Source organism: Mirounga leonina, unplaced genomic scaffold (assembly GCF_011800145.1).
Source record: "Mirounga leonina isolate KUSES-001 unplaced genomic scaffold, KU_Mleo_1.0 Mir_95, whole genome shotgun sequence".
Classification (NCBI taxonomy): Eukaryota; Metazoa; Chordata; class Mammalia; order Carnivora; family Phocidae; genus Mirounga; species Mirounga leonina.
In genome coordinates this window covers 4,862,274-4,882,314 of record NW_023270865.1, presented here as the reverse complement: position 1 = coordinate 4,882,314, position 20,041 = coordinate 4,862,274, and the positions used below count along the sequence as shown (strand labels likewise).

General features: G+C 48.7%; 1 protein-coding gene across 5 annotated transcripts in view; it reads right to left on the bottom strand.

Annotated features, from left to right (window-relative positions):
• TENT4A (terminal nucleotidyltransferase 4A) overlaps nt 1–20,041 on the bottom strand; it is a 45,264-nt gene that overhangs the window by 5,850 nt on the left and 19,373 nt on the right. For 4 of the 5 annotated variants that reach the window (XM_034998890.1, XM_034998891.1, XM_034998892.1 and 1 more), the window contains exons 1-10: nt 13,025–18,556; nt 11,936–11,982; nt 10,879–10,999; nt 8,627–8,734; nt 7,360–7,488; nt 4,792–5,005; nt 2,929–3,055; nt 1,850–1,950; nt 815–987; nt 234–392 (exon numbers count right to left, since the gene is read on the bottom strand). In XM_034998890.1, coding sequence (XP_034854781.1) covers nt 234–392; nt 815–987; nt 1,850–1,950; nt 2,929–3,055; nt 4,792–5,005; nt 7,360–7,488; nt 8,627–8,734; nt 10,879–10,999; nt 11,936–11,982; nt 13,025–13,390 — 1,545 coding nt within the window. In that variant the 5' untranslated portion in view covers nt 13,391–18,556. Of the gene's footprint in view, nt 1–233; nt 393–814; nt 988–1,849; nt 1,951–2,928; nt 3,056–4,791; nt 5,006–7,359; nt 7,489–8,626; nt 8,735–10,878; nt 11,000–11,935; nt 11,983–13,024; nt 18,557–20,041 lie in introns of those variants that run through there. The other variant, XM_034998893.1, reaches the window with a different exon arrangement.

Genomic DNA, 20,041 nt, shown 5'->3' with positions numbered 1-20,041 from the left:
CACACACCACACAGGGTGGGACCGAGGACACGGTCTTCCGTAGAATGACAGGAGTTACATTCTATCCATCCACAAAGCACGAGGATGTCCTACAAAATAGAAATGTACCTTCCAGAGATTTCCGAAGACCTATTTCTAATTCCAAAGTACCAGCCAGAGCTAGAGCACCTGCGGCAGCTGAGACGTGGTTCCCAGGGGCCCGGCTGTGGGAAGGGCGCCAGCCCGCCGCGTACCTGAGTGTTAGTCGTCATGACCAACGTTCTGGAAGGAGCGGACTGAGCTTTGCCGCTCGGCACGGGCAAGGCGGTGGGTAGGCTGGCCAGCAGGGGAGTTGGTGCCTGCAGACTGAACTGGTAAACGTTGGGTGTTGTGCAGGGCGGCGTGTCAGAATCCTATGTAGAAAAGACAACAGGGATGGCCGTGGAGAGGCGCACCGCTTCTCGGGGACGGAAGCAGGACCCGCGGCGCTCCAGCCACAGGCGGGCGCGAGCGCACGGCCCCATCTGCCAAGCCGCCCGCCCCCCCTTCAAGTCCTCTCAGAACCGAAGAACGTTCCGGTCACACGGGACAGACACCTCACTTAAATGTTTCCTCCCCACCCGAGCGTCTAAAACGCTTTCCGAGGAGGTCCGCTACAGCTGGGCCGTGAGCAGCAGGGCCGGGGTCCCCGACCGCCGGCAGAGGCTCGTGGCGGAGCGGGGACCCCTCGGGGCCGTCTTGGGGCGGCGGCACAGACACACACGGAAGGGAGAGGAACCCCGGCTGGCGGAGGCTAAACAGCCCGCCACAGACGTTCCCCGGCAGGCACACTCACAATGTCACTCCCGGAAAGCGAAGACACGGAGGAGGCGGACGAGCCGGACGAGAGCAGCTGGGGGCTGGGCAGAGACAAGGTCAGGCGCTGGCTGTAGGGGGACTCCGGGTCTCGGCGCGGGGGCGGATCCCCCTCACATGAACTTATTCGCTCCTTTATCTTAATTCTGTTGTCTGTGGGGGCAACACAGCCTGGCTGAGGCACCTGGTGAGAGGACGGACGCGCACACCCCACCACACAGCCTCCGGCCACGGGGGCCGCCCAGCCCTGACATGCGGCTAACGACTCACAAACGCATTCCTCGTTTTACTTAATTTACTTAATTTTTAAAAGTATGCTGGTTTCAGTTATTGGACAACCTTAAAACATGTCTGCAACGACCTGGATGTGTAAACAGGTTTCTACTGTAAATCTTACGGAATCTAAACACAGAGCGCGCATCTCTGGGGCGCTGGGGCAGGGTGCGCTGCCGGTACCCGCTGGGCCTCAAGGGCACAGCACCGGCCCGGGGCCAGAATCTCTCCGACACTCTTCATACTGATTACATGATGAAATGTTGGATACTACGTTGAATAAAGTACATTATAAAATGGACCTTCAGGGGCGCCTGGGTGGCTCAGTCGTTAAGCGTCTGCCTTCGGCTCAGGTCATGATCCCAGGGTCCTGGGATCGAGCCCCGCATCGGGCTCCCTGCTCCGCGGGGAGTCTGCTTCTCCCTCTCCCACTCCCCCTGCTTGTGTTCCCCCTCTCGCTCTGTCTCTCTCATATAAATAAAATCTTTTAAATAAATAAATAAATAAATAAATGGAACTTCACCTGTTTCTTTTCACATTTTTAATGCACTTACTAGAAGAAACTTTAAAAGTCTGTGTGTGGCATGCATTGTATTCCTGCTGGCCTAAATCTCACCGCTGTAAACTCTTACAGAAAATGAGGTGTTTCCTCAGTAAGAACAATTAGCACCGAGGGACAGAGAGACACTCCTGCTTCCAGGCGTCAGAGGTTCAAGAGTAACGCGACCGGACGAGCTCTCACCAAGCTCGGGCGCCGGGGGGGCCTTGCCGCCCCACTTCTCCTTGATCCACCTCCGGTAGTCGATCACTTCCTGAGTCACTTTGATGATTCTTCCTAGAGTACTGCAAAGGGACACCACGGGGAATGAGCGTGCTGCAGAGGGACGTCGGAGGCCACAAACCCTGCAGACTAGCTATTTTATATTTTTAACAACATATCACTTTGCCAAGTGAAAGAGGAAGAAAGCTAAAATAATTTTACGAACTGTGTTATGATTTCCGATGCTTAAGCGCAAATGTGCTCTGAGATCACAGTATAGAAAAAGTGAGTTCACTTATGTAGACACCCTTGAACCTACAGATAGCTACTACAAAAGACTGTTTCAACCCAGTGCCTAAGCAGGGGAGCGCCCCCCGCCCTGGCCCAGCACTCATGAAGGTCTGGCACAAGCAGACGGTGCCCAGACTCTAAGCACCCAGCACAGGCCCAAAGCCCTGCCAGAAAGCACCGTGAGCGGGCAGAGGCACAGAACCCACGGAGAGCCGATCAGCATGCGCGCCAGGCATCAGAATCCCTGTGCTGCACTGTTCTTCCCTTCCACTGCCCCCTCACTCCCTCCCTCCACCCCCCAATCCCACCACCTCCCAACCACGCAGTAAGGATTTCTCTCTACCAGTAAAAGTGTACACTGCAAAAATGTGCTGAAATGCAGAATGAGGGGTGAGTTTTCAAAAGAGAGGCGGGGGGGGAGGCCCGTGGACCCACATGCACACTCCCTTCAAGCTCAGCTGTGCATCTTGAGGACAGCCTGAAGAGAACGCATCACATTCCAAAGTGTGAAAAGGCCAGAAATCACTTGCCCAAAATAAAATACCCTGAAGAAACTGTCAAATCTCCAAATAAGAAATTTTCACACTGCTCAGCCACGGATGAACCAAACGTGGTCCTCATCGATTATTTCAGGTTCTACTAGAATGTGCCTGTGTACCCATTAAGAAACCTCACGGAAGCCAAGGACAGAGGCCAGCGGTGCCTGCCGCAGGGAGCTGCCAGGCCACCGGGGCTGTGAGCCCAGGACAGTGACGCGTGACTTGCGTTACCTTTCAGAGTCTCTGTTGGGGTAGGACCTCGCGAGGGGCGACACAGCGTGGCTGAGAACAATGTAGGCGTAGTCAAACACCTGCTTCACCTGCATGGCCCCGTACGAACTGCGGCCAACATCGTTTCCTGAAACAGAAAGGTGGCTGTAGGACCCTTTATCCCGACGCATGTGACCGTGGTGACAGTTCACGAAGAAGTCCAGCGACTCCCCAGGCGGCACCCACCCCAAAGAGCCGAGGCAGCGGCCTCAGACCGCGGCTGTGCTGACCGAGCAGCACCCGGACCAGGCACGCTGCAGTTCAGTCAGCACCCGTGGGGCCCGCAGGAAGCAAGTCCTTCAGGGTAGAACGTGTCCGGTCTCCCCTCTCCAGTTTTAAGGACTGGGCGGGTGGCAGATCAGATGAAACCATCACTGAAGTCACCAAGTGAGCCTCAGTCAAGGAACTTAACTTTTAGTAACAGCAGTTTGGAGTTTTAATTCACATGTACTCATTCTTCACAATGCAAGTAAGCAGTATGTTTTAGGAGCCATTCTAAGTATTGGAATTTTCTTTTTCAAGTTTGATAATATATCCAGTGATAATGCAAGCTTTCATTTCAAGTACATTTAAACAGACATCAAAGACACTGGAAATCCCTGCAATTTAACTGATCAAACACAAACAGATGTGAAAACATGTTCCTCTGCTGCGGGGAAAAGCCGTCCTGAGAAAGCATGGCATCAGTCCTGTCGTATGTAAACAACAGAACAGTCAGCAGGCTTCCCGTCACAGGGTTTTTAAGAAGTGAATTTCACACTCCAGCAGCCATTAAACAAAACCAACAAAAAATCATTAAATCTGAGGACATTAAAAAATATATATAGGAACTGAGTAACAAAAAACACCAAATACAGATGCAAAGGGACAAACTGGGGAGAAAAAAAGTACAGCATGATGACGAAGAAGAGGCAGGATCTCACGAAGTCACGAGGAACACAGCCCGGCAGACAGATGCACAAAGCACGTGAGTGCACACAACGGGAAGACGGGGCAGTGCACCTGGAGCAGACATCCTCCACCACCTTTTCTGTTACCTGTCCGTCACTGACTTTATCACCAACAGTAACAACAGTGTCTCACCTAGCAGGTGCTCAGTAAACATTTGTGGAATCGATAAATAAAAATTTGCTTCACCTCACTCATCATTAAAGAAATGCGAACTCAACGCACATGTACGTTGCATGTTCTATCAGATCGGCAAAGATGAGAAAGACCGTCCCTAACAGAAGGGGGAACGAGCACCCTTCACTATGCTCAAGGGAATAAAACCGGGGGAACCGTACACCACCTCGGATGGTCAATGCAGCAATCCTCACAATGGAACACACCCTACACACACAGGGAAGGGTTCTAGGATTTAATTAAAAACACAAGTCGCAGAACTGTTTGAATTACGTGATCCGCTTAATTAATAAGCCTGCAATAAATATTAATATCTGTGTAGGAAAAAAAAATGGAGAAATACACACCAGAATGGAAGGGGGTTGTGGCATACTTTGCTTTTCTATGTGACATACTTCTTGCAGGTGAATGGTTTATGATGAATATGTAACAAATACTTTCCTAATCAGAAAAAATAAACTTTTTTTCCTTAATTTTCACTTTCTACATTTATCTGGTAAATTACAGAATGTAAAGACATTCCAACTTCATAAGAAGTGAATTAGAAGGCATTAAAGACAGACTTCTGAAGGTGTCCCCATTACCTGTCAGGACAGAGGGGCCACCCTTGGCTGCAGGGACTGCAGACTCCCCCCACCCCTTACTCCGGGCGCCAGTCATGCCCCCAGGCTCGTGGCCAGTGAGGAGCAAGGCACTTACCAGGGAGCAGAGGGTCCTCAATGCACAGCATTGATGGTCTGTACCCACTGGTCATGGCTTTCATGATCTCTTCTTTGGCGATATAGGCACCTCCTTCTTTTATTCTAATACCGGTTTTCAAGTAATTAAAATTTCTTCCGTAGAGTTCAAAAAATTCTACAAGAAGCATTCCAAGGTTTTCATCAGCTCTCCGGGCATCAATTCGCGGATGCAACTGTAAAAGCAACAGATCCACCATTTGGATTCAAGTCATTTTCTACAGAAGACCGCATGCAACGAAGTCCGCTACCTCGTGGTCTCTCCAAGGACACACTATCAGTCACACCTGCTCACACACCAACTCCAGGAGGATGCTCCAGGTGGCAGGGGGAGGCACCAACAGAGCCTGGATAGCCTTTGTCAGTACAGAGCGTTCAAAAGAAAGAAAACCTTCTAATCTGAATTTTTTATTATACTTTAATTCTCTGGAATTCATAATCCATAGAGGGTCTTCCTACTAACACAGACCTCTGATTAACCTCAAGTTACCAAAAACTGACCAATAAGTAGACCATATTCTCCACAATTTAGAGTCATCTAGGTGGTGAATGTCACGTCACAGATTCTAACCTTAGTCCCATTATTCCAAAAGACAACCCATAGAGGGCAGTATCAGACCGAACAGTGTGACAGAACGGACCGGAAAGATGAATTTTAACTGTGTACAGGTGATTAGTGTTGTGTCATAATATTTACACCAAATTTACATCCCTGCTTGCCACACCGATTAGCACCAGCCTCGGTTCAGCACCGCGTTTCCTTCAAGCAGGGCATGGGCCCGTACTGAACCTCCCTCAGCCGCTGTCTGCCGACACCCTCCCAATCGAAGAGGCTCGGTGCAGACCTGCGCGGCCCGTGAGGACAGCCACCAGCCACAGGTGGCTATTTCTACTTAAATTAATGAAACAAATTAATCAAGAACGTAGTCTGCTGGCATCAGGCAAGTGCTCAGTCGGCATGTGTGGCTTGGGGCCCCCCTGCTGGCCCGCGCAGCCTGCGGGCAGGCCAGCCGAGCAGAAGCTCTAAGGGACGGCGCCGTTCTGCATCCTGACGGTCACGTCCAGGGGAAAGCACAGTTCCTGACAGAAGCAAGAGGGCTGAAAACCGAGAACACATGACTCCCCGAGGAGAGGCATCTCCTGACACTCAGGAGGCTTTCGAGGGCTCACAAGCACTTGGCTTCTGAGGACCTGCCTGTGCTCGAGGCACGAGAGCAGCGGTCTCACCTCTGCCTTCCACAAAGTCAAACACTGGAGAGCTAGCCGGTGCGAGGCTGGGCCCTCGGACCTCAGGCGGGCAGGACAGGCTCAGCTTTGAGGCAGGACGGAGGGCGCCAAGGGGCGTGGCCAGCCAGCCACTCTGTTGCGACCTTCCGTGGGGTCACCGGACTGCTGCCAGGACCCTATGGGGGAAGGGGGCAGGAGGTGCCGAGCCCAGTGTCCGGCGCCATAAAAGCAAATAGCAGGCATGGTAACAAGGCTACTGAAATAGTTCAAATCAGGAAAAACATGAGGCAGTTAAGTCAAGAGCGGGAGGTTGTATTTAGTTCAAAATAATGTCCAAAAACTAGAGAAAATGACTCCAAGGGCAGCACCACAGAGGAAAACGTGGACGGCAAAGCAACGTGATTAAACCATAAGAAAACAAAGGTGGGATTCCGTTTTCACTGTTCTTCAAGTATCTCTGGCAAAGATGTGCCACAGAAGTCAAAATAATGAAAGGTGGTGTAACCACTGCTTCCATCAGCCGTATTAAGGAGAAAAATGGCCAAATTTTGCATATAAAAGCCTAATAAGCCCAATCACAAATACAAAATTAATGATAAACATGGAGGAACAGCCAGAGTATACAGGAAAGATTTTGTGAAGAACAGAGTATCCTTCATTCAAGAAAATATTAATGTTTCCATTAACTCAGAAACTATTTTATATGTTAAATAATTAAGTTTATATGTTAAATAGAACTATTTTATATGTTAAACAAGTATCAGTATCATAGCATTTAACATGTATAGGTAGGTTTTCTATTGACAGATTGTTCCACGGTACTCAACAAAATAAGAGCCACATAAAATTTAAAACAAAATATTTACGTCTTGTCAATCTAAGAAGAAAGGCTCTCTTCAATTTTTTTTTTTACCATATATGGTTCCCAATTTTTTTTCTGAGACAAATTTTTCATAAATCACAGTCAATAACCAAGAAAATCAGCTTTTTATTGTCCATCAAGGCATGAAAGACTACATGGACGGGGTCAAGTTCAGACTGACATACACCTGATGGATGGGACCAGAATAGATTGCCCTCCCTCGAACCATTCAATCAACTACAAAAATAAGCTATAAAGGAGAGAAAGGAAAGAAGTATTAATCAAACTGGTTTTAGTATGACAATCAGAAGTCAATTTCTACTAAACCAAAGCAGAAGAGTGCAGGGAGAGCAAGGCGGCTGGAATCCACCAAGCAATAGCTTCACAACATCAAGGGAGAATGTGCGCCTACGAAAGTCTCTAGAGGGAACACACACTCACCTGTAGAAAGCTAATGGCCATTAAAATTAGGCTGTAGGAGCTAATTCCACCTGTAAAAACTTCATTCAGGTCCCTCTGCAGGAGGAACTGTTTCAATACTAAAATCAAGTAAGGCAGCAATGAATATTTCTGTAAATTAAAAAAAAAAAAAAATTAGTTAATATACCTTTAAAGATTTGTCACACAGCAAATTTCACATAGTAGAAAGAAAAGCTTACTCAATCCTCTTGTCACTTGGAAGGCTCTAGGCCAACCATCCTCAATTTTTAGGGGCCTGAGAATTAATTATGTGAGGGGCTTGCTAAGATCCCCATTGGGAGCCACATCCCAGGTCACGGTTCTGCAGGTATGAGTTTGGAGCAGAGCAGCTCCTCCAACAAAGAAGAGCTCAGGGAGTATGGGTGAGTGTGTTCCTTCCAATTATTCCCCATGGCCTAGCTTGCTCCATGACAGGTGCAGGTCGGGGGCAGGAAGGGGAGGAGGGGATACAGCCAGGAAGGTCCTGGAACTGATGTGCAAAACTCCAACGCCCAGACGCCCCCAAGAGAGGAGTCGGGATGAGGGCAGATCATGAGGCTGGAAAACAAGAGCGGAAGAATAGGGAGAGCAGAGTGAAGGTAACAAGGAAATGGAGAGAGGCTGGAGAAGAGGGTGTGGGGACAGTGGAAGTTTCTGTTTTCATGTTCTCCTGGGCACAGAAGTTAAGGGAAGCAGTTAAGGCAGACAAGCCTGCTGCTGCAGAGTTAAGGGAAAAACCGAAGGAACAAGGTCCCTGAACCTGTGGGAAGAGGCAGTATCCAGATTACGATGCTGGGGTTGCCTCTATAAAGGATTTCACCCCTCTCCCTAAGATAGGAGGGAAAGACCATCTGTTTAACTAGACCACACACCTGGTCAGCTCAATGAACAAGTCTGCTAGCCCATCGTTAGGCACTGAGACGATCCAAAGTAAGCAAACTATATCATGATGTATTCTACTTCCAATAAACTAAACTCGCAAATCAGGCGCGCTAAGCTCCAGGGACGGTCATTTTGTAATCGTGAGAAAGAACATTTTCACCAAGCTCTCTAAAATAACACTCAATAGGAAAGTAAATCTACAAAAGTTGTATTAATTTCCAAGTATCTCTAGAAATAATATTGTAGGATAAATAATTTAACTGTACAGTCTTTATCGTTAAAGACTATCATTCAGGTTAAAGTTCCGCAAGATGCCCAACATAACCTGCCCCCCGTTTTGACAGTCCTAGCTCGCCAACGGCAGCACCTTCATGTAATTCTTGATGAGCTCCGCAGCCCGGACCCCAGTCTCCATGTTAAAGCTGATGTCGACTTTAACTTCAGTCTCCTGGTCCGTGAGTTTTATTATAGGTACCTGCAAAGATTTAATTGAAAAAACTATACCTTAATGGCCAACATTCACTGCAGTCTGGCATCAAAATTTTTCCTATGTTGTACAGAGAGGTTTGTTCCCTAACTCACAAAAGAGCTGAGAGATTTTAAAAAATGAGAAGAAAAGGGATTTTTGCCAGTGTCAACCTCATTAGTCCCTGGAACGCAGGCCCCCCTGCCCCCCGCCCCGAAAACGGCCAGTGGTCACCTCCGCCCAACCCTCCTGGCCTGACTCAGCCTCAGCCACTACTTTCGGGAAGGCCCGGGCTACAGGAGAAGTTGACTAAGTCCCTGTCCCCCCGGAGGTGCCTGATGATGCAGAGGAGCTCCAGGTCCCCAAATTACATTTGCAAGAATTTCTGAAAACATTCAGAGTAACTTCAAAGCCAGTTTTTCAATTCTATTTTGTGCTGATGTTGTTTCTCCAAACAATTCTACTTTGGGTTTTCACTAAGACAATTTAACTAAAAAACAAAACAAAACCAAAAAACCACTTCCCTGTAAAACCAGAGAATAAAAAGCTATTTTGGAAATATTCTCATCAAAAAGACTCACCATCACAAGGTGCTCAAAACCAGCCTCATCAAAGCTGCCCCAGCAGCCATACAGACCACACTCCTCCCCAACCCCCACACAAAATTGTGTTCTTCCAGCAACAAAAGGCAATTGTTTCCTTCAGCCTCTAAGAAATGGAAAAGGATGTTCCCTAACCAAAACAAATGAGGTCTAATGAAAGGTTTAGGACACCTCACAGAATCCGGGGTGCACACCTAATCTGGCCGCAAACTGCCAAGGACACAGGGATGGGCAGCTGGTGGTGACGGCGACTCCTGGAGATCATCAAAACTGCCAGGACCGCCAGGCACAGTGAGCCACAGCAGGTGTGGTCCAGGAAGGCAGAAAACTAAAGGCTTTCCCAAAGAACTCACCACAAACTGTTTCAGAAGAAGCCGATACCTCTACAATATACTACCTCCCTTGCGAAGAATTCCTGCTCCCCATCACCACTGGGCACAGCTATGGAGCACCTTCCTCTCTACACTCACGAATGCTTTCCCAAAACCACTCCTGGTGCCCGCCTGCCACACACACACACACACACACACACACACACACACACTTTCCAATACACCCACAGGTTGAACCCCAGATCCTAGAGATTAGTAACAGCATCACAATACTTATTTTTCAGTGGTTGTTCAATATACACAAGCTTTCTTCTTAAACACAGCCCTCCCGCTGGGCCCCGGGGCCCCGGATGAGATGATGGTGGGGCTGCCCGGCACCAGCTCGCAATGACAGAAAGGGGCAACAGAAGACCAGTGGGGCTCAGTTCCCCTTAAGTCTATGCTGGACCCCTAGCAGCAGAGGAGACCGTGTGTGAAAGCAGTTACTACCCGACACGGTCTGTCCGCCAAAATGCTCTGGAGCCCAGGACAACCAGGCCTGGCCTCTCCAGCTCCTCTCTACATCTAAACCAGGATACCTGGCCAGAGACCGCCACTGCCTCGTTCTCATCGAGGAGCCAACACCACGGGACAAATGGCCGAGCCCCAAGAGGGAAGGGCTCGGGGGCTCTAATCACGACCATACAGCGGGCAAGTGACTTCAGTTCCTGAACCGTCTCTAATCTTGGACTCAGATAAACCTTGATGAGCACACAACAAAGCAGCCTCATCTTCCAACTTCTCCCCATGATCAAAGGTCTTTATATGGATAAAATTTTGAACAATGAAAGGAATAGGCGAGTTTTGTTTCTTAAATATAATTGGCAAATGGTAATCCCTTTCTGTGCAGATACCATGCTCTCATCATCAACTGTGTGCACCTGAACGGGCAGCACCTGAATGCGTCCTTTTCTTACGTCCTAACGAAAGCTCACTGATCTTATTTTAGTGCCAAGTGCAGCATGATGCTCTCACAACCTGCAGTCGTTCGGATCGTCATGAAATAGGTTCTCAGCTGGTAATTCTAATATTCTAAATAAACACAAGTACATTTATATCAGAAGGAGCGGAGTCTTCCAAAGTGTAAGTTGTAACCCCTGCCAACAGCCTAAGCTAAAGCCACAGGTGACTCACAACTGCTGCCGAGTGTGAGAAAGCCTCCGCAGGGCCCCCCACTTACTGTAGCTTTGTCAAGGACTTTGATGGAGCACGGCTCGGCCACATTGTGCTTCCGCAGAGCTTGCTCCAACAGCTGCAGAGGAGGACGCTCCCACTTTCCAAAGACCACTAAGTCGATGTCACTGGACAGAAGAACAAGTGAGCGTGAAGCCCTGGTTCACATCACTCTCCAGGAACACACACATCTGGGGCAGACTAGTACCACGGTGTGCACACTCCCATCTCCTTCCAGGGCCACACACACACACACCCGCTTGAAGCCGAACCCTCTGAGGGAGGGAAGATGCACTTTATGAACTATCGTAACACAAGGATGTTGTGTTACAGCATCCCCAGTAATTGAAGAGGTTGAAATGAAAATGCCGGCCCCCCTGAGGCTTCCCGGCTCTTCCTTCTGTGCCGTCTACACTGCCTCCCTCTTGCTGACCGGGGCTTCCCAGCACCTGGAATCTGGTCAATTCCCTCCTGGCCCTGCCAATGCCAACCCCAAATTCTGAGAGCACAGCCTCTTCACAGTCCAAATGTTAACAGTGGGTTAGGAGAGAGTAAGTTCTTAAGGAAACAATGCACATAAAATTGATTTGGGTATCGAGATAGTTCCTGACGAGGAAACACTGGAGAACAATTTTACGATGCAAACTTATTGGACATTTTTCAATTATAAAATACAAAATACTTATAAAATACTGTTTAAATAGAATTTTGCTTGAATCTTCATTGAAATAGAAGATCAATTTTCAAAAACATATCCAAAACTTTCAGATATTTTCTACCGCATTTTCTTCCCATGACCCTCCCACTGGTCTTTATGTCTCTGGTGTTCAGCATTTTTGTAACATACCAAATAAAGTGCAAGAGGAAAAACACAATCAATTATCATAACACTAGATTAAATTTTATTTCCTGCAATTTTCCCTCTGTACTCCACAGTCTTTTCCTTTAGCTTACACTTGTAGCCTGAGAATTCTACATTTAGCCTTTAACGCGCATGCAGACACGGCCCACCCCAACTAAACATGCATCAGCACTAACCGGAGCGGTTCAGATCTGGTACTCACCTGGTTGGGAGATAAAGGCCTGTACTAAAGCTGCCAAAGATCTGTACCTGGAAGAGAAGAGCGGCTGTCTCACAACAAGGGACAATTCAAACAGTCCGCCTTCCCCCGCTGCTCACTAAAAGGCCTCACTCCCACTCTGGGGGAAAACAGACCTGCCCTGCAAGTTGGGGCACAGGGCGGGGGCCAGGGGTGCAGCAAAGCACCATCAAACAAAATCCTCTTCACCTTTACCTTAAAGACCTACCCCAAAAAGGAATGGTTAACAACTCCAATTAAGAGATGAGACAATTATTGGCCTTTCCCACAACTGCTCAAAGCTGACAACAATTTTCAAACCTGTAGCCAAGGCTCAGAGGTAGGGCTTTGCCCCAGGGCACTCACGTTTAAAGACAAAAATGTGGAATGTCATCACAGAAGAAGAAGGGAATGGAGGGGCTGCCCCTGTCCCCTGGGAGCACTCATGCCTTCCCCAGCCCAGCTCATCCATCCATCACTGGGTGGTCTCCAGTCACCATCATCAGTAGGGGGAGGCTGACTGATGAGGATAAGCGCCCTGGGCCGTCATCAACTTGGTCACAGGACGTATGTCACTGCCTATGCCAAGCACCCCAAGTGCCCATGGCCCCCATCTCAAGGAACACACATTCGTGCACAGTCAAGTGCTAGGTGAGGAAATTCTTCCCAGTTCCACAAAAAGGAACATATGCTGCGTGTTGTGTAATGAGGGCGAGGGGTAGAATTTCTAACCTCAAGGCGAGTTGAAAAGAACGATAACCACACTACTCCAGAAACAAACTTCCTTCGGCCCACGGTCCCCACCCTCACCCGGCGGGCATGTGAAGCACGGGGTACAGGCCCTACCCCAGGGGCGCTGCTCGGGAAGGTGCGGGGCAGGGCCTGGGAACATGCAGGTCTCACCAAGTCCCAGGGGCCAACCCCCCCCCGCCGCCCTCCCCGGGGCCATGCCTGCGGAAGCCCTGCCTGGGAGCCACAAGGGCCAGGCCCGGTGTGTGTTGGGGCGGGGGGGGGCCCACTATGACCCCGGGCGCTTGCCGTCCCTGGTGTGACACAAGTAAAGAGTGAACCCACGTCAGCCGCTGGCCAAAGGTCTTTAACCACGGTTTCGATCCGCTTCACCACCTCCCGTCGCATGGCTGCTTCTTCAGGACAAGGGGACATGAAGTTATAAAAGTCAATGATTTCCTCATGAAGTCTGGTGGACAAAAGAGAAAACACACTCGAGTTACCGCTACAGTCGAGCCCACGCTGCACTCTTCTCTCCTCCGCGAGCACCAGGTAAAATGGAATCCCTGTGGCAGACATCGCGGCAGCGGCCGGGGCCCAGACTGCGGGCCCATCCCACCAGCACGAGGTCGGACACTTCCTCTGGGCACTGAAGGCCGCGTCCACGACAGTCACTGTGGGGCCGGCACTAGGAGGCCGAGGGAAGCCCATCCCTGGAGGCCAGAGTGGGACTCACACAGGGCCTCCCAGTCCCATGACGGCCCCCACAGCCGGGGAGGCCCTGCAGGCCGCAAAGCGTCCCCGGGGCCACCACTCAGCTGTCCTCCCCTGAAGGTGCCAGCCACCCAGGAGGTCCCCGAGCCAATGTGCATAGGGCGCAATGTGTCCGGCCCTCTGTTCCTAACAGAGATCCAACTGTAGCGTTCCCGGCAGAAGAGGGAGCTCTGAGCACCGCCTCGCTCACACCTCTGCCTCAGGAGCCGCCTCTCGGACCTTCTGCCCACCCTGGGCGAAAAAGCCCATCCTGGGGTGGGCCAGGGCTTGGGGAGGTCACTTTCAGGGCCAAGGACCTACACCAAAGACTCCTTCTGGGGGAAGGAAAGACCGTCATCCTTGGTCAGTCTGAACGATGAATTCTAGGGGGCCAAGTAATCTAATCCTGGGAATTAAAACAAATCAAATTCACCTGCTTCCACTCTAAAGTTTGATTAATAAAACAAAGACAAAATAAAATTTGCTCAATAACAACATAATGTTAGCTCAATAGCCAGCAAAATAGTCCACATACCAGAAGGGAAGACTTCTCAACAGGACCGATTAGTGTCCAGTGACAAAGGCAAGGGGCATCATATCACCTCACATATTCTATCGGCCCTTCTCTGTCTCACCTGAAGTGCTGCCCGCACCCCCAAAAATCACATGAAGCGACCATTCCTAACACTGTGCAGCAGGTCTGAAGGCGCCTGGAGGCCACTGAAAGCACGCACAGGACTCTAGGAGGAAATCAATCCTCAACACCCTTGTTCTTGGTACACGTGCAATACAATCAGGCTATCACTGGAACTTAAAATTAAGTTTACCGTGTTTAATTTTTTAGAAAATCCAGAAAAGAAAATCTCACTCAACCATGATGGTGATTCAGCCAGCCACGAGTCCAATTTCTATAAATCCAAAAAGGTTCTAAGTCATACAACATTAAAATGCAGCAATTTTTCCAAATATCTATCAAACTCCAAGGTTTGGGGAGTAAAGCTTCCATCACTTCAACAGTCAGTAAGCACCAACGACACCATAAAGCATGGAACCACAGCCCTGCCGGCAGCTCAGCAGGCCTGTTTAAGTTTGAGACGTTACCTAAAATTTGCCACCGATTGGCCACATTATTAGCAGGACTCAGTACATCAGGTTAGCGGATTAGTGCCCACACCAGGGAAGAGCCACAGGCGACCCTCCCTGTTAGCAAGGACGTCTTAGGGGTCTCCTGTGTCAGTCACTGACACGGTGGAAAACTGTCTGGAAGGCAGAAGGGGCTCCTCCGGAGAAGAGTCTGTGACGTTGAACAGCCATCACCTTAGGTGAGAAGTTGGCTCATGGGAAGCACAAGGAACGCATGCTCTCCTACAACTCTCAGTACTGTCCTGGTAACAGAAGTATAAAGTTTAGAAGCAAAATAACAAAGATAGAAGCCTAATTAATTAAACAATCGGCCCAAAGTCATCAAAGAATACCAGAGCTAGCATGCTGAAACTCTATCCACATCCCACAGATTTAATACATTAAAACACCTTGTAAACAGGGCATACCAATTCGCCCAACTGTCACTGCAGGTCAGCAGTGACCTGCAGAACAGAATGTACCATCAACTTTCTTTTAAGCTGCCCCCCCCCCCAGCCTCCCAGGCAGGACTCCTGAGCCCAGTCACCCTCAACACACCAGGAAAGGAAGGAGCATGAAGGGAGGGCTTGCTGCCCGTCTGCAGACACAACCCCACCAGTGGACAGTGTCAGTTTTATCCGATGTCTTCTGACCGGCTTGGGACACAAGGAGGGGCTGCCGGGCACTTCTCCGCTGCCCGTATTTCAGGGGAGATGAACAGCGAGGTCGAGGCACGCCCACACTCCCAGAGCAGGAAGTGGTGCCAAGCGGAACACACAGGCCTCCTGACTTCAAGTGTCCTGTTCCGCCAGTAAGATGTGCTCACAACACACCTGTCTGAAATGTGCATTAAATCGGGCCTAAAAGTGACCTGCTGTAACAAGTATTAGATAGAAAGTGTATTCTTGCTTTGCCTAGAAGGGGCACTCCCGGCCGACTGGCTGGACAGGAAGTCCCCCTGCTGGCCCTTCCTCGAGGCGAACAAAGCTCAGCGAGGCACCGCATGACTCCAGGAGCTGCCCCAAGACCAGGGCGCTCTGGGGCGTGAGGGCACCATCGGCCCAGAAAGACACAGGAAGGTCTAACCATCGTGACATCTGGGCGAACCCCAAGAGCCCCCTCAGCTGCCTGCTCCTGCTCAGTGGGCTCCTCAGGGAACCCTCCAATAAGTAAGGAAGCACCAAGGACTGGGTGAGGGGCAGGAGACTCGAGCAGGGAGGGGACGGCTGCCCACCCTGGGAAGAACGGCGGAATCAGAGTAGGTTCAACAGAACCCACACCGGACAGGGGAAGCAGCACCCCTGCCCCCCACACCCTTCCCGAGCACGGTGCGGGGCTCACAGCTCACTGCGTGATCCCAGCACCAGAACAGTGCTTGCTCATGGACAGCATCTGACCAACATGAATGGATCAATCAAAGCACGTTTTGGTTAACTAAATATTTCACTTATGAGCCTGTCAATTAAGATCTACATTCCCCATAAAATATATTCCAACTTCACATCCCAAACAGTGCTAAACAGTTTGCATTATTTTACTCAACACTAATGTTACATGTAATTCTCATCATTTTAGGAAGCTGCATTTTATGTTTCCGACAACATACTTTCACAATTAAGCGCTATCAACCACATGCCCAACTGCAGGCATCAGCTACAACATAGGTCATTTTATGAGTCTATGACTTCCAATCCTGAATATACCCACATGTTCAAGTCTCCAAAGCAGTTCATAGTTATGTCCATAATCATTTATGTCTACATGATCATTACTGCTCAGAAACAAACACAAGGAAGCTCACTCTTCTCACATATCAAAACCTCAAAGGCATTTCACAGCTGACAGCAGATCTACATAAAACCACACTGGTCTCCTTCTCCAAAGTTAGCTGCTACCTCATAGAACTCAATGTCAGCCCACCAGAGTCAGTCTCCAAATCTTCCATGATAATTTCTATGCTGTGACCGTCACAGAAAAATCTCCTCTACAACAGATCACAGAGGTGGCACCTCAAAACCAACAGGAAACTACGATTATTTAATGGGAGGCCCTGGGACACGGCCTCATGTGGCAGAAGCTGGCTGTCCACTAGGATGCTGAGGGGCCCCTCCAACCTCAGGTGGCCAGTGAGCCCTGGCGGGGGCTGGCAACATACTTTCTCAGAAGGTTTCTTAAGGGAAGAGAGGCCCACATGACCCTGAGAAAGGCCCCCAGTGTGGAGCAAGGAAGGTAGGCAAGAAAAAAGGATAAGCCCATCATCTAGACTGCACCACCAATGTTCCATTACTTCTGTTCTCTGTAGCTAAACCAAACCCTGATGCAGGAAACTGAAGAACGTGGTGTGAGACTCCTGCCTTGTTCTACACTTGAAAATATAATACAGATGCAGAGTTGAATTTTTCAGGTGAACAAAATCAAACAGAAGCTAAAAACCACAGGAAACCATCCACTATTTTGGGCTTGGAGGAGGCTTTTCCAGACTCCAATATAAAATGACAATCACAACACAAAGACTGAAGAACTTTATCCAAAAACATGCTGAGTGTAAACAAATTAAAAAGCAAATGACAGATGCACATGGCAGAATTATGACAAATTTGACTGCACAAAGACCAGGCCCTGGCCTACTCTGGGGTAAGCTGATAATTTATAACTTCCGGGACCCTCTGATGGGAGACCATGAAACACACACAGGAATCCACAGTGCATGCTCACTGCAAGACCTCTGGCCGTAAGACATGGTCCCACGTGAGACATGTCCACTCATTAAGAACGAGGAAGATGTGTGTGCGCTGATAAGGAAAGAGCCCCATGACAGACGGCTGGTGCAGAGACAAATAAATAAAGACATGGCCCCCCCTCCATATGAATGTCTGGCCCATATATGCACCAAATACATACAAAGGTCTAAAAGGCCACATGCCAATGCCCATGGCGTTTCCCACCGAGGAGAGCAGGATGGGCCGGCGTGAGAACACTCCACTTTCTACTACAGATACTTCTAGACTGCTTGAGGCTTGTTTGTTCTTTATAAGAACGTGCTCATCCTATAAATTAAAAAAATAAACAAGAAAAAGTCAACTGCATTTTAGATGACAAGATTGTGATTTTTATATTGTTTTTGCTGGTGTGCATTTTCTAATTTTAATGAATATAGATTCCTTAAAAAAAAAAAAGATCGAGTTAGTCAGGCTTCCAAACCCCTGATGCCTCTTCCCATCTGCCTCACCCAAGGCAGTGAGCTCCCAGAGCAAAGCTGGCTTGTGCGGGTCTGGGTTCACTAAGCAGGCCCTGAGCAGACAGCTGAGGGGTGCACAGGTAGCAGGTCGGCCGCAGGGAGAGGAGAGTAGAGCCATGTGCTCTCCAGCAGGGTGCAGCCGACACAACTTGCCGTGGGGATGGACATGTTCTGCGCTTGGGGCTACTGAGCACCTGAAACGTGTTACTGCAGCCGAGGACATGGATTTTTCATCTGACTTAATTTACATCTAAATAGCCACGTGTGACTAGTGGTCCATCTGAGAAAGGCAGCTCTGCCTGCTGCTTCCTCAACTTCACCTGAGACAGGCCAAACCTAACAGAAAGCAGACAGGGGCAGCCCCACGAGAGCACACTTCTCGAGCTTCTCCAGAACTGGATGCAAGGGCCCTGTCCCCTCCCCCAGGTCCTCCCTCTTCTCATCCTGCAGGCCTGGGAGCCCACAACAACAGAAGCAGCCCGCTGTGGATAAGGCTCACTTACGGGGCTCCACCACCTGCACCCCCCCCAAACAGGAGGCCAAGTGGATTAAAAACACACTACTGCAAATAATGCTGCAATAAACATAGGGGTGCACATATCTTTTCAAAGTACTGTTTTCATTTGCTTTGGGTAAATACCCAGTAAAATTAGTGGATGATATGGTAGTTCTGTATTTAATTTTCTGAGGAACCTCCGTACTATTCTCTAGCGGCTGCACCAATTCACGTTCCCACCAAAAGTGCACAAGGGTTTTTTCTGCACATTCTCGCCAACACCTATTATTTATCTTTTTGATACTAGCCATTCTGACAGGCGTGAGGTCCTATCTCATCGTGGTTTTGATTTGCGTGTCCCTGATGAGGAGCGATGTTGAGCATCTTTTCATGTGTCTCTTGGCTGTGTGTACAGACAACATATGGAAGCAACTCAAGTGTCCACTGATAGATGAATGGACAAGGATGCAGCACACATATACAATGGAATCTTAGCCACAGAAAAGAATGAAACTTGCCATTTATAACCACATGGATGGACCTAAAGGGTATTATGTAAGGTGAAGAAGTCAGATAAAGACAAAGAGCATACGATTTCACTTACAGGTAGAATCTAAAGAACAAGCAAATAACAAAAAAGCCCAAAAATGGACTCATAAACACAGAGAAGAAACATGGTTGCCAGAGGGGCAGGGGGTGGGGGACTGAGTAAATAAGCGAAAGGGATTAAAAGAGACAAACTTCCAAATTATAAAATAAGTCACCAAGAGGAAAAGTACAACACGGGGAATGCAGTAACGCTGTGCTGTAGAGGGAAAGATGGTGATCACACTCCTCTGCGGGGAGCACTGGATTATTTGGTACTTAGGGACTAAGCACTGGATTATTTGGTGACTTAGGGAACTGTGTCCTATGCCTGGGAGCAATGTGATGCGGTATGACAACTATACCTCAATTAAAAACAAAACACCTTCTAATAGGTCTTGGGACTCTTCTTTTCCAAACTTCCTCTAAAATAAACATTTTAAAATCTTGGGGCTAAATGTGGACAGAAAGAGCCATGTGTGTCAAAGCTAAACATAACAGTTCTTTTTTTTTTTTTTTTGTGAGAGAATGAGAGAGAGCACGAGAGGGAGGAGGGTCAGAGGGAGAAGCAGACTCCCTACTGAGCAGGGAGCCCGATGCGGGACTCGATCCCGGGACTCCAGGATCATGACCTGAGCCGAAGGCAGTCGCTTAACCAACTGAGCCACCCAGGCGCCCCTAAACGTAACAGTTCTTGATGTAATTTAAACACATACTTACTGCTACATTTACAACACTATGCTTTAATGGCTTAACAAGAGGTTAGTAACAATGGTGCCTGATTAGGGCATTTTCCAAAGAAACTGATTTAATTATGGAATTGAGCAAAGACTGTTCTTCTATCTTCACTAGAAGGCACTAATATGTCTGAAATTGGGATGCAATTTTCAATCAATGGCTGGGCATCAGATCAGTTCAAAATTAAATGTTTTCCTTCCTTCAAGGTACATTTCACAATGGTGCATCTTCTTTGGTCAGCTGATCTCTACAGGAAGTTGTGTATACAAAGTTTGTATTTCTGACCCACAGAAACGACAATTTCAAATGGTTCAACTTTTTGCATGCAATGGCACCTCAGATTCAACAAAAAAAGGGATTAGAAGTTGGCCCCACGGCATGTTGGGGAGGCAACAAAAGTATACGCCAGGACCCATGAAAATGTGCGGCC